Source organism: Oryzias melastigma, linkage group LG13, assembly GCF_002922805.2.
Source record: "Oryzias melastigma strain HK-1 linkage group LG13, ASM292280v2, whole genome shotgun sequence".
Lineage (NCBI taxonomy): Eukaryota > Metazoa > Chordata > Actinopteri > Beloniformes > Adrianichthyidae > Oryzias > Oryzias melastigma.
Genome location: NC_050524.1, coordinates 22,429,401 through 22,444,144, shown reverse-complemented (window position 1 = coordinate 22,444,144; position 14,744 = coordinate 22,429,401). Strand labels below are relative to the sequence as shown.

At 38.4% G+C, this 14,744-nt stretch overlaps 1 protein-coding gene across 1 annotated transcript in view; it reads left to right on the top strand.

Moving 5' to 3' along the window:
- Positions 1-3,193: 3,193 nt before the first annotated feature.
- Positions 3,194-14,744, top strand: part of LOC112149940 (NADPH oxidase 4) — a 24,081-nt gene continuing 12,530 nt past the window's right edge. Inside the window, exons 1-7 of the mRNA XM_024277950.2 lie at positions 3,194-3,617; positions 3,917-4,012; positions 9,744-9,854; positions 10,451-10,535; positions 14,077-14,174; positions 14,329-14,356; positions 14,551-14,623. Of these exons, the coding sequence (XP_024133718.1) occupies positions 3,399-3,617; positions 3,917-4,012; positions 9,744-9,854; positions 10,451-10,535; positions 14,077-14,174; positions 14,329-14,356; positions 14,551-14,623 (710 nt within the window). The 5' untranslated portion in view covers positions 3,194-3,398. The remainder of the gene's footprint in view (positions 3,618-3,916; positions 4,013-9,743; positions 9,855-10,450; positions 10,536-14,076; positions 14,175-14,328; positions 14,357-14,550; positions 14,624-14,744) is intronic.

The window sequence follows — 14,744 nt, the reverse complement described above, 5'->3', positions numbered from 1 at the left end:
GGCGCAAGTGGTTAGCGCTCTCGCCTCACAGCGAGAAGGCCCCGGTTCGACTCCCGACTGGGACCTTTCTGTGTGGAGTTTGCATGTTCTCCCCGTGCATGCGTGGGTTTTCACCGGGGACTCCGGCTTCCTCCCACCGTCCAAAAACATGCTTCATAGGTTAATTGGTGACTCTAAATTGCCCCTAGGTGTGGATGTGAGAGTGAATGTGTGTGTGATTGAGGCCCTGCGACGGACTGGCGACCTGTCCAGGGTGTACCCCGCCTTCGCCCATCAGCAGCCGGGATAGACTCCGGCACCCCGCGACCCCGAAAGGGAAGAAGCGGTCAAGAAGATGGATGGATGAATTGAATTGAATTGATTCGATTTGATCGATTTGATTTGATCAATCTGATTCGGTTTGGTTTGATTTGATTTGATTTGATTTGATCAATTTGATTCGGTTTGGTTTGATTTGTTTTGTTTTGATTTGTTTTGATTTGATTTGATCAATTTGATTCGGTTTGGTTTGATTTGATGCATGTCAAAAACGAATTTAAAACAAATTTTCTTAGTATTTAAAAATGTAAAAATGTTATAAAAACTTTTTAAAAATTGAAAAAAGTTCAGTGAAAATAAAAAATCCCTTTAATCATCTTTTAGTCTGTTTTGGTGATGTTTTGAAATAATGATGGACTGTATGCAGAAACTAAAAGGGCTAAAATTATCACATAAAAAGGAAAAAGCACCAACAAATTAATACAAAAAAATATGGATGAAAAATATCAATCAAAATGAGAAACATATTGTACAGAAATATTTTTTGTACGGACATATCTACAGCAATAACACTCTTTGAGTCAGTGATTTCAAGGTTCTGTGGGAATTTATCACACAGTACACAGAAAATCTATCCCTGCATGTTGTTTCCACAAATTGAAGACAGTTTATTTACTCTCAGTTAGTAAATTTCATTTAAAACAATAAAGTATATTTGTGTTGGGATGCATAACCTCACTGATCTAGAAACAAGATCCACACAACCAAAAGCTGCTCTGGTTAATCAGAAACCAGCTTTAATGGCGGAACAGAGACGACAAACCACAGTGGAGGTTCTGGAGCTAAAGCCCATTTCTCAAAAACAAACAAACAAAAAGAAAGAAAAAACATTCAATTTTCTCTAAGTACAGCTAAAGATATTAAAATGTTGTAATGCACAGAATAGAATGATAACTTCTACAATCGTTCTGTAAAACTTTAAACAAATGTCTGTGCTGTAAGAGGGATTAACGACACCAATGTGCAGATTTGAAATGAATAATTCTGTGATAAACCCAAAATACGTCCAACGATGACCCCTTTGGTTGTAAAGGGTGTGCCACATGTTTTCCCCTCATTCAGGGACATGCGGGCCTGTGTTGTGCTGGAGCGTCCTGGCTGAACAGCTGTGTGTGGTGGGAACGGCTCTTTGATGCGATGGGCTGAAGCGTGAAGTGGTGAGGAGGCTCTCTGCTCTCAGGAATGTGGGGGGTAAACACAGGCCTCAGTGTGGACTCATCCTCCACACTTGCCGCTCCTCTGGCTCATTAACTGAGCCTCCTGTAGATGATGGACAGAGGTCAGCCGGGCCTTCCTGCACTAACAGTCACGTGACCTTTAGTCTTGTTTTCGGACGTTTGAGCTCCAAACAGTTCTTCCAGATGAATCAAGTGTAACAAAAAACAGCAAAAATTGAATTTTTAGAGAAAAAAAAGACCCATATTTCAAGTATAATTGATTTGTATCTTATCAAGATTTTTTTTTTTTTAAAGGCAAAGTTAAACATGGAACCTCAAAGAATGACGACTTGTTAAAATCACATAATGATGTCATGTCTTGTTCTTGACTAAAACAGCTGGAACACATTTTTGCTGACTATTTTCTGGAACACTGCTGTTCATTGTTCATGTTTACATGAAAAAAGAAAAATGACAACATAAACATTTGTCAGGTTTGCTTACATTTGTTCTTAACGGATAAAAATAACTTAAAATTCACCTACCAAATGATTTTATAAGTAAACACAGTCCAGTGCCATCACCAAAAAGAGGATCTTCAATGCTAATTTAATAAAATATCAATGTTTTGTCATCATTTATACACATTTTCCTCCTTGTGATGATTTACTGGCTTTACTTTAGTAGCAAAGTTTTAATAGAAAATAGAATGGAAACAGATGCAACAACATGGACAACAGAAATTGGGTTTACAGTTATTTAAGATACTTTGTTACAGAGTCTAAACTGAGATTGTGCAAAATCAAGCAGTTTTTCCTGACATCTACACTTGGAAGGAAAGCTCCAATCACAACTTTATAAACAAACTTTTGACTTTTGACATTGCATTTTTTAGGAAAGTAAAATAAATGATATACAATAAAATTTTAATTTAAAAAAAATCAACATTTTATTAAAAGCTAACAAGAAAATAAACAGAACTTTCACTGTTGGATCAGAACTGTACTAAAATTCATATTTTTTTACTCTGACCTCCCACAGAGTATAGTAGTAGCATATTGTATAGTAGAAATGTGTATAAAAATAAAACATTTTCTCTTTCTTTTTTTTATGTAAATTTTTTTCTTTATAACGTAAACATTTTTTAGGTTTAACGTGTGCAGGGCGGAAATTATTAGTTTATCAGTAACAAAACAGCCAATAAAAGAATCTCATGAAAGTGCTTTTAGAGCATTCTGTTCCCTATGATAATTTATTTAAATTGTTTATGGTTACAAGCCCTTAGCAAAAGTCGTCTGTTTAAGTGTACTAACAGTATGTAGTATACTTGAAGTTTGTGTTTTATATACTATCTATGTATTGTAAACCTAAAATGTTTTTATTTAGTCTGAAGAAGTATTCCGTTAGTATACTTCCTACACTACACGTACATAGTCCATAGTATACCTGCTTATGCTCAAGTATACCTAACAACATAAGATTTATGTGTTCTGTTTTTTGCAAAGTTATCTTCAGCCAGAGATTAATTTGTCTTTAGCAACAGGAGGCTTGAAAGCATTCAACTCCCACGTTTCTTAAAACTGATAATAAAACACACTATGTGAAAGTAAATCTGTGTTTCTATGAAAATGAAATATATTCATTCAGGCATTATATATTATGTCTATGGTCAGGAGAGCTGGATTCCACCTTCTACTGTCAGTTGGTCTCTGGCTCCCTCTGGTGGCAGAAAGACGTACTGCAGATCTATAAAGCGACGTTCATTGTTCATTTTGGTCTGAAAACTTAATTCCGTTCAGATCCACTTTGAGTTTACACTGAACTCCGTTAAACCAGAGTCCAGGCTGGAAGTGCAGAGCACTCCTGTGGGAGGAGGAGCTGGGATGCGGGGGTGTCCCTGCTCTGGGACTGTGCTGTGAGTGTATGTGTGGAGAGGAGGGGGGTGAAGAGCCCCTGCACGGTGCGAGCAGAACCGAGCGGACTCCGGTGAGCGCTGCAGCACCGGCTCCTTGTCTCCCGGCCGAACCGAGGCTTTGGAGAGAACTTGGGGCGGCTAAGGTGGAGGTCGGAGCCCCCGAGGGAACCATGGCCGTGTCGGTGAGGAGCTGGCTCGCCAACGAAGCGGGGAAACACTTTGTCCTGGTGGGAAAGTTTTCTTATCAGCTTTGAAACGGTTTGGGTTTGAGTTCCAGCGCACGGGACCGCTCCAGTGCTGTTTTTAACTGAGAACAAAGGGTTCTTCAACCCATTCACTGCAGTGACATGTTACTGCTTTTTATGAAGACTTCTAACAAGTTCTGACTAAATATATTTGGGAGGAAATTGCAGATGAAGTCCTGTTATGGATGTCTTTGTTCATAGAGTATGAGTTGTGTCTTTGCTTCATGTGTTGTGTGTCTGCTGTTGTGTCTTTGCATCATGTGTGTTGTGTCTGTGTGCAGATGTTGTGGCTGGCAGCAAACACCTGGCTGTTCCTGGACACATACCTGCTGTACTCCACCGGGCAGCAGTACCACTACCTCTACCAGATGCTGGGGGTGAGACTCCATCTATCCATCCATCCAACCAACCAACCAACCATTCCTCAATCTGTCCATCCGTCAATCATAGACGGATAGCCATAGTCATGCGGTCCAGTTTTGATCAAAACCCAAATAAAATATCTTTATATACATTTGTATGGCTATTAAGCCATTCATCCTCCTGCTGATTTACTTAAATTAAACATGCAAGAAATTAAACATGACATTTTCTACCATTATAACTTTGGTCACCCCTTTTCCCCTTTTAAATATTAAATATAAAAATGACAACATTGTTTCTAAATTACCAGAAAAGATCTGTACATGTAAATGTAAGATAAGATCATGAGCTCAATCTCATTCAATCTTTTACCACTATTTTTCTCAGTTATCTGACATGTAAAAAATCTAATCATAAGTGACAAAAGATAATGAACCAAAACAAATGAACCAAACCCATTGTTTATTCAAACTGTTTGCATTTTTTCTTCAAATCCAAAGAGGCATAATGGAGGGATAAAAGAGCCATATGTGGCTTCAGAGCCTCAACTTGCATTATACGATACAGTTAATGGATGATCAGATTCAGAAATTGCTGCTGTGAGTCGTAAAAATTGCACATGCAGAGAAAGACTTGGGCTTAGAAGAAGGACTCCTCAAAGTGACTTCATCTCTTCATTAGGCTGTGAATGGAGGGATGACATCACTGGTATTTACAGCGTCTGGAACCACAGGGTTCCAAACAATTTAAAGTTATTTATCTGACTTTTGGACTTCAAGTGAAGCACCAAGTAATAATGACACAGTCAAAGGTAACTGTGATTCAAAAATGGAGATCCAGAGCGAGGCTGCTGTGAGAACAGGCTTTCGTGCCAACATTGTGGGATCACAAAGCGGAAGAGTTTAACTTGTGATCTTTTGCTGGATGCTGCAGAGCCTGCTGGTTAGTTTTCCGTTGACAGAGGATGTTAGACATGGAGGTGTTGGACCAGGACGGTGGTGTTTAGATGAGGAGGTGCTGCTCAGTTTATTGCTTTATGGCTCTTTTTTAAGGCTTTGAACCTGAGGTGTTCCGCCTCAGGAAAACTGTGCAAAGACCTGAACAGTAAGGGGACAATTGTCCTCTATGGAGGATTAGACATGAGATGTAAAGGAAGCTGCATGTTTAGGTTGAGGTTTGATTGTGCAGATGGTTAAAATGTTTGCAGATTGTGAATTTGTCTTTAACATCTGGTGTTTGTCCAGAACCACTGAAAACAGCTGTAATCAAACCACTCCTAAAAAAGTCTAGACAACACACAAATGAGCAACTATATCCAATGTCAATGTCATTTTTAAGTAATATAATTTAAAAAGCTGTTTTCTATCAGTTAAATTAATTCCTAATAAATAACAACTGCTATGATGTCTTCCAGTCCGGCTTCAGACAGAACCACAGCACTGAAACGGCTCTGACCAAAGTGACCAATGACATACGTTTGAATACAGACAGTGGAAATATGTCAGTGCTAGTTTTACTGGATCTCAGTGCTGCGTTTGATACAGTCGACCACGCAATACTACTCAGACGACTGGAAAACTGGGTGGGTCTCACTGGGCCAGTACTAAACTGGTTCAAAACGTACTTAGAAAACAGGAAATATTTTGTGTCAATTGGTAACTTCACCTCTGAGCCAATAGAAATTACATGTGGAGTGCCCCAAGGCTCCATCCTGGGACCACTTCTATTTAACATCTACATGCTCCCACTGGCCCAGGTTATAAAGAACAACAACATTAGTTACCATAGCTATGCAGATGACACACAGATATATATTAGACTGACACCAGGAGACCGAGGCCCTGTACAGGCTCTTGGTAAATGCATTGAGGACATTAATGACTGGATGTGTCACAACTTACTTCAATTAAACAAAAACAAAACTGAGGTTATTGTCTTTGGGGCTAAAGAAAAAAGGTTAGACGTCACTACAGAGCTTCAATCTATTCAACTAAAAACTACCAACCAGGCCAGAAACTTGGGTGTAGTGATAGACACAGACCTACATTTTGATAAACACATTAAGGCAGTCACTAAATCAGCCTATTATCATCTCAAAAATATCTCAAGGATTAAAGATCTGATGTCTAAGCAGGACCTGGAGAAACTAGTGCATGCTTTCATCTTTAGTCGACTTGATTACTGTAACAGTGTTTTTACAGGACTACCAAAAAATCCATCAGGAAACTGCAGCTTATGCTTAAGCTCTTTAAATTGTCTCTGTATATCAAATGTGCAAAACAAATAAACTTGCCTTGCAAAAGCCAAGCTTGGGACACCCTTGTGGTATTTGCTGTTTATGCTTTAAATGCACATTTTCTTCGTCTCATTTGTGGCTTTAAAGTTCTGTGACAGCAGTTGTTTATCCGTGTTTTTGTGCCGTCACAAACACTCAGGCTTAAATCCTGATGCCTGCTGACTCGGGTGGTGTAATGTTTGTCACAAGTTCCTATTAGTGAGGATGTGTGCGTCCTTGTGCGTCTTTGTGTGAGCTAAAGACTTCCTTGTGTCTGCAGAATATGACGGCGCGTTGATTGTTCATTCAAAGCGCTGGCAGCAGATCGCCACCAGCTGTTCATGCTGTTTTTTTAACGACCCACTCTGATGAAAATTGTGATTTTGTTGCATTTTTTTGATGATGAGGACATATATATATATACAAAAATGAAGCTCACAATTGCATATTGTTGTGAGTCAGGAGCAGACAGAGAATTGCTGTTTGACAAAGATTAAATAAACTGGGTGGCCCACAAGCTCCCTTCTCCACTCCATTCTGATCATCCACTTGTACGACTAGATTCATGTATGTCATTTTACAAACATACAGACACCAAAGCACAGACATGATATGATATGGGACGTCATGAGTCTATTAGATGTTTTGAGGATAAATTCCGACATCATTTGTTATTTTATGCTTATTTTATTTATTGAATGTCAAACTATAAATAAAAATGTATTTTCTGTTTTATTCACAATGATAATGAAGACTATTTGATGTAAAACTGTAAGGGAGATTGTCAGAATGGATTTAGTGCTGTAGGAGTCAAACATCTCCAAACAGTGCAGGAGCAGATGAGTAAAGAGAGGTCAGCGGGAGCAGCAAACACGTGTGAACTTTAGCTCTGCTGTTCAGTGGGGAGCAAAATAAACGGGCAAGTGTGGGCACGCTCCTGGTTTGACTGAATCCATCGCCAGAGGGTTTAAGTCTGTGTGTGCTGGGATTGTTGGAGGTGTTGTGATGAAGAAAGCAGGGCGTCACGTCTTCAATTTGTCCGTCAGCTGCTTTTCTCTAGGGGGTGTCTAGTCTGTGCTCTGTGGGGAAATTATTTTTGAGGGTGGGGGGCAGTAGATTGTACGTTTAGTGGTGTTGGTCTGCTCTGGGTATATTTGTATTGGAGTGTCAGCCTGTTCTCTGCTGCTGCCACATGTCAACTCTTTGGATTGAGTTTTTACTCAGCACCTTGACTGGATCCAGATTAGTTTTGCTATTGATGCACATTATTTTGTGCAGAATTTCTGTAGTTTTTGAATCTGTGCGTTGGCACAAGTTCTGACATGGAAGCAAAAATGCAGACGTCACCCTCATGAGTTTGCTGGGAATAATCAACTGGATTACACTTCTATGGAGTCATTTAACAGATGCTGTTTGCAAAAGGAGACTGTAGCGACTTTAATGCTCGACCAGACGCTGGAGACGATGAGGCAAGCCCAGAGTTGGTAATGTACAAAAGTAAACAAAATACTCCTAGTTAAACAAAGTTTTTGAATTTATTCCTAAGCATAAAAAAGTTAATTTTCAAAACATTGCAATGGAATCTCTTAAATGATGCAATCAGCCTACCTTTTCCATACACAAACCACCACAAAAGACCCAACCTGCAGGTGAACAGGTGCACTAAATCAGATTCACCCCCTGGTCATGTGACAGAGGGACAAAGAGACACATAACTGAAATTCAGATTTAAAATGTATAGATTTCAGCTGCAAAGACATTTATAATCCTTCTACCAAACGTGAAAGAACTGTGTTGTCATTTAATCCTCTGCCTAGAAAAATACACAAACAAAAACATGCAGAAACAAAGAATGCTGGAAAAAAATATATGTTTTTGGCTGAAATGGAAATGTAGATAAAATCTTAAAAAAATATGTCATTAAAATATGTATAGTAAAATTGTATGACACTTGTTTTTCTCGACTTTTATTGAATTTACTTTTACTTTTAAATTTTTAACATTTCCAATAAACATTTTAAAAATAAAATTCAACCCAATATGACCTAAAGAAATAAGCATTTCATTACTAACTTTGTGATTATTACTTTTTACTCTTATCCTTTGTTGTCTATTTGTTCCTTTTAACTACAAATACTAATTGTTTTTGTGAAGTTTATTGTTCTGCCATGTCCAATAGATCTGTAATTAAAAAATAAAGTGTCAGCTGCAAAAATACCAGGAAGTGAAACGATTTAAGGATGTCTAAGTGCACAAAAGATGTCACTATTGTAGTTAAATCTTCTTATCTTTTGTGATGCAAGGACCACCCGTCGTCGCTTTAGAAACAGAAAACCAAAAAAAAAAAAAGCCCCACAGATTACAGAGCTGACATCACACATGCAGGTGAACTGTCCCCGTCCAGGTGTTGTCTGCTGTCTCAGCATGTTCAGAGAGTCAGTGGATGACCCAGACCTCACCTGCAACCACAATGACTCATTACATAATCTGCTGGTTTTGGCTTAGATAAGTCTTTTTTTTTTATTATTTTGTTAGTAAAATACTCTTAATATGTGATTCTAAGAAAGTGAAATAGTAAATATAAATGATTTTATCCTCATCCTTTGTTTATTTTTTTTTTTTAATTACCATTTAAAACAAAATTTTCTTGGTGAAGAAAAATAGTTTTTATATACCCATTGACTGTACATGAGAACTGGATTGAATGACTCCTCCCCCCCCTGGGGTTCAAAACAGGAAGTACCAACAGGCTCCAAGAAGCCAAAATCCTATAGACTTCTATAGAGAAATATCAAGCTATTACTCAGTCATTCTGTTCGTCAGAATAACCATTTTCGTTGTAACTTTTTTTATACTTATTTTTTCATTATATTTTTTCTGTAATTTAAACTATAAGATGACCAATCAGATGGCTTTGTAAATGTAAGTGGTACTTCCAGGTCTTCACGTCCAACGATCAGAAAATTTGGTAGATTTTGAGTGGCCCGCTTTCTAGTGGGCTACACAACAAGCTCACTCCTGATTAGCAAGCATGGTTGCCATAGAAACCTTTACTTAGAACAATTCAGGCCAATTACTACTTACTGATGATTCCTGGCTCCAACATGGTTTCAAAGTGGTGACTGAATTGACTTTATTTTAATGGAGCCAGAGATAAACCATTTTCTATGAGTGTTGTCACACTCACTCAGTCCAGTTCTCATTTACAATCAATGTTTTAAATCAATCAAAGAAGGACATTTTATTTTGTAAAATGGGAATTTCCCTGTTTAAAATCTAAAAGCAAATTTTTTTCACTTTGAAACAAGACTTTGTTGAATTTCTTCATTATTTTCTTGTTAAAAATTGATATAATTTGGAATAATAATTCCCTCAAATCCAGGCTTCCTTAGATGTGAAAAGAGTGAACTCTCAGCTCTCAGTCGGTCTCTCATGAATCCGTCTGGCCTCGTCTTGTGTGTCTCCTCTAGCTGGGTCTGTGCATCAGCAGAGCCTCTGCGTCTGTGCTGAACCTGAACTGCAGCCTGGTGCTCCTACCCATGTGCCGCTCCCTGCTGACCTTCATACGAGGCTCGCATACGGTGAGATTGAGTGTTCACGTTCGGGAACAAGTGTGTGATGGATGTAATGAGACAGAACAGAATTAACTGAAGCTCCAGGACTACTTAAAAAATGAGCTCCTTCAGAACTCTGCTGCTCAGGTTCTCGCAGGGATCCAAAAAGTAGAATCACATCAGTCCAGTTTTGAGGTCTTTCCACTGTCTGCCAGAGAATAGATCTTAAAGTTCTGTTGCTGTTTTAAAAAGCTCTGATACAATTAATTGTAAATAATTATAAATAGACATATGCATGTCACATTTAAACTTTCAGCTGTTAAGCCTGTCTAATAAAGTTTTCTTAATTGCTTGAAAAGTACAAAACATAAAATTAATCCATATATATATTAATAAAATCAAACACAAAAATGATGCACATATTAATTACATAAGGAGACATGACATTATTTCAGAAATCCATATTACAAATCACATGTCGAGTATCAAAATTGGAAAAAAAAACATTTCCAGTATTTGAGAAATTGAATTGCACTTTGAATTGTCTTTGAACACAAAATGTGTTAAAGTTGATATTTCAAAGGACCGAAGGGCTTATTGATGTTTCTCTGACACTCTTGCAGATGTCAACAAGAAGGATGCGCAGACTGCTGGACAAGAGCAAGTCCTTCCATGTTACATGCGGGGTCGCCATCTGCATCTTCTCGGGTAAAAACCTGCCTCTGCTCCTGTTCACTCTCAATGAATTCAGGCTGGCTAAGCATTTAAAGTTAAAGTCCCGGTAGCGGTCACACATTTGGGTGTGTGACATTTGTCTCATTTTTGTAGTCTTTGGTATAACTCTACCATGGATTTGAACCCACAACCTTTCAGTCAGGGCAGACACTCTTCCACTATGCCACTGAGTTGGTTTTGGAGCAGCAGCTAGAGTGTTTCTCACTGTGAGTGTTTTTATTCCCCTTCAGTTGTTGGTTTTTTTTGTGAGGTTCTTCCCATGACATGTGAGACAGCTGCAGGCCTGCTGGGTCAGTCTTCTTCCTCTTACTCATCCCTTTTGGGGACTCTTATCCGGGGAAAACTGTAATCTATAGAAGGAGCTGCACGCGACGTTCCCACTTGGGTATTTGAACATATTTTGCTGTGGGTTCAACATCTGTTGACTAATGTCCCATTAAGGGCGACACACCCTCATACTGTAATGTGGGATTTAGATGGAAGTTGTCCTGAAGTTGATAAACTTCCAACAGCAGCTCAATGTAGCAGTAAATGTAGATTTTTAACCCCAGGAATAAATAGAACTTTCAAAATGTATATGATAACCAAATCTGAGAGCAGGAACTGAGAGGAAATCAGAGACATTTGGTGTGGGCCTTTACACACATGCTGCTAATTATGAAAACATGACACAAAATGGCTGTTGATTTTTTAAACTGGAGCAGAAAGGAAAACAATCTTAGAAACCAAATACTAAACTATTAAGGATCAGACATCCCAGAAGACTTAATTTTAAAGCTGTTTTGGTGGTGAAAATGAGAGACACTTTTGGGCACTTGAGCCCACTACATAGAGACAGTGAGTTATTTTATTTTAAAATATTGCTATTTTTTCTTTTTTGTTAGCTTTTCGTAATGCTTAAAGTAGCTCCTATTGATAATTCCTTAATTTTCATCATTAGTTGCCCCCTCTGTGTTTTAGTAGTTCAACGTCAGCTGACTCAGAAAGGTTTTTGTCCTCTTTAAATTTAGGAGTTAAAAAGTAAAATTTTCAAAATTTCAGTTAAAATGCTAAATTTTTTGGGTTACTTAATTGTCCATCGTTTTGTAATTTTCATTTTTCAATAATTGTTTCAGCTTTTTGAGGTGTTAAACTCATTTTAAGAAGTCTCCACTGGTCTTTATGTTCATGTGCTTCCTCTTCCACAATATGTAAATGCTGTTATGCTCTGTGTTACATTTGAAATTGTAATGTATTTATTAAAACCACAAAGATGAGAATACACGAGGCTCAGAACCAAAAATGCTGTAGAAAAGTGTTTTTTTTTTAGAGTTGACAGAATGATGCTACAGAAAATCCTCACATTGACACTTCCTGCGTGGTTAACCTTAATGCTCTCCGCCCGTCTCCACCCATTATTTCCAAACAATCACAAACATTCCGGCATGCTTTTCCATCGGATCACATGCTCTCAGGAAAAGTTCTCATGTTCTGCAAATGGACTGAGCTCAGGGGGAGCAGGATGCAGGAGAGACAGAGGAGAAATAGATCGGAGGGTCAGGGGGGCAGTGGGAAAGGATATGGGGGGTATGACTCATCTAATTCAATCAGCTGTTAGGCTGTGATGTCAGACTGTGCATGTGCCAATAAGACCATTGGGAGTCTTTAGCTGTTTTTTTGTTGTATCTGTAGCTGACTAGACATCTTGTGTTTGTTGTGACTCCTCTGTATAACGTGTTAGTTACAGCTGCTCTTTACACAGATTTGGGTTTTCTGTATTCCTGTATGGAATAGCGAGATCGTGAACCGCTTGCTGAGCCCGTAAAGCGAAAATGGTCATTAGTGTTTTATTCTACTGCCATACTGGATGCATTAGATTGTAGTGAACACTTTGTTCTAGATTGGAATGAGGTGTTTTTGAGCTCACCATTAGAATGCATGGCCGTTTTTAGAGTTGTTTAAATACAAAAATGTAAATAGAAAAAAAAGAGTAGCACACACAAAAATGTTTGAAGAGCAGTTCAATGTTATTAGTTTAAATGTCTGCCCACGTTCGCAGTATGCTATAGGTTCTGGTTTGTAGAGGAGATAATGTGTTAGTTTGTTGCTGTGGACATTTTCTGTTTACCAAACAAGCTAAGCTAGTTTAATGTGAAACATTTTACAATGTTAGATTCCAGTTAGTTCCTACAGTTAATATTGTATTTTTATATGTATAATGCTATTATAAGAGGCTAGTGGCAAAGGCAAATACATCAGACTGAGTAGTTTGTCTTTAGACAGCATGTGGACAAAACACTTGGTCATGAAAATTTGATAATCAATTGTGACTTGATTGGTAAAATAAAAAAAATAAAAGTAAAAGACGATTCATCTCTACATTCACTCACCGGCTAATTGTTAGGAATATCTTGGTAGTACCGGATTGGAACATCTTTTGACTTCAGAACTGCTTCAATCCTCAGTGAAATAGATTCAACAAGGTAGTGGAAACATTCCTCAGAGTGTTTGGTCCACATTGACGTGACAGCATCACACAGTTTCTGCAGATTGGTCGGCTGCACATCAATGATGCCAATTTCCCGTTCCACCACTTCCTACAGGAGTTCTACTAGGTTTAGATCTGGTGACTGTGGAGGCTGTTTGAGTCAAGTGAACTCATGATCATGTTCAAGAGTCTGAGATGATTCCAGCTTTATGATATGGCGCCTTATCCTGCTGGAAGTAGCATCAGAAGATGGTACCCTGTGGTCATAAAGGGATGGAGTATTGTCAGTAATAATACTCAGGTAGGCTGTGGTGTTGGAACCATGGTTACTGGTACTAAGGGGACTAAAGTGTGCAAAGAAAATGTTCTGCATACCATTATACTACCACCAACAACAGCAGCCTGAACTGTTGATACAAGACAGGATGGATCCATGCTTTCATGGTTTTGATGCCAAAATCTGACCCTACCATCCAAATATCACAGATTTTGTACGTTCAGAAATGCTCTTCTCCGGCTCTTAGTTGTAACCATCGGTTATTTGAGTTTCTGTTGTGTTTGTATCAGCTGGAACCAGCCTGGCCATTCTCATCTGACATCAACATGACATTTCCACACACAGAACCGCCATTCACTGGAAATTTTCTCTCTTTCTGACCATTCTCTGTGAACACCAGAGATGGTTGTGGGTGAAAATCTTAGTAGATCAGCAGTTTCTGAAATACTCAGATCAGCCCGTCTGGCACCAACAACCATGCCACATTCCATCTGTCTTCCACATTCTGATTCTCAGATTGAACTGATCCTCTTGTCTACATGCCTAACTCTACTGAGTTGCTACCATCTGATTGGCTGATTAGAAATTTATGTTAATGAGCAGTTGAACAGGTGAAGAGGCCAGTGAGTGTATATTTATACTGTACATGTAATAGGAAAAAGAGGTTTACACAACACGCACTAATATAACGCGCAAAGAGGAAGTAGGTGAGATGCCAGCATGTTGAATGGATTCTATGGGTCTAATCATCCCTCCTTTAACTCTTGCAGCGGTGCATGTATCAGCACACCTGATGAATGTGGTCAACTTCAGCGCCAGCTTCTCCGAAGACTTTCCAGATCTTAACTTAGCTCGCTACAAAGGAGAGGTGAGACACAAACATAAAGTCACAAAAGAGAAAAAAAAGTACTTGAGAAAGATTTATGTCTTAGTAAAGCCTCAGTTTTTAAGATCCAGATCTAGAACTGGAGAACTGAAGTTGCCAATAACTATTTTGTTTTCATTCATTCTTCTCTTTCCAGGATCCAAAGTTAATCATTTTTACTACAAGTAAGAAAGACTCCTGAGTTTTTTTTTCCAAAACGTATTCCCTTTAATAATCTTTTCAGTTTGTTTTTTTTCATGCTTATTGATTTACAGAATAAAGCAATGTAACTGCTGATGTTTATATTTTCTTTAACAAAAAAACGATGAAAAAACTTGTGTGTAAGCCAAGGATTTTTTTTGTTTCCGTTTCTCCTCAGTTCCGGGACTTTCGGGCGTGTTGTTGGTCCTCATCCTTCTGCTGATGTTCATATCTTCATCCCACTGCATTCGGTAGGTAGAGCCGAACCATTACCAGTGAAAGTGTAGATAGATTGAGTGAGCTGTTATATCTGGGAGAGTTCATAAGTATGACATGTGAAATCTGTAGAATTTTCACAAATATTCTTTTAAA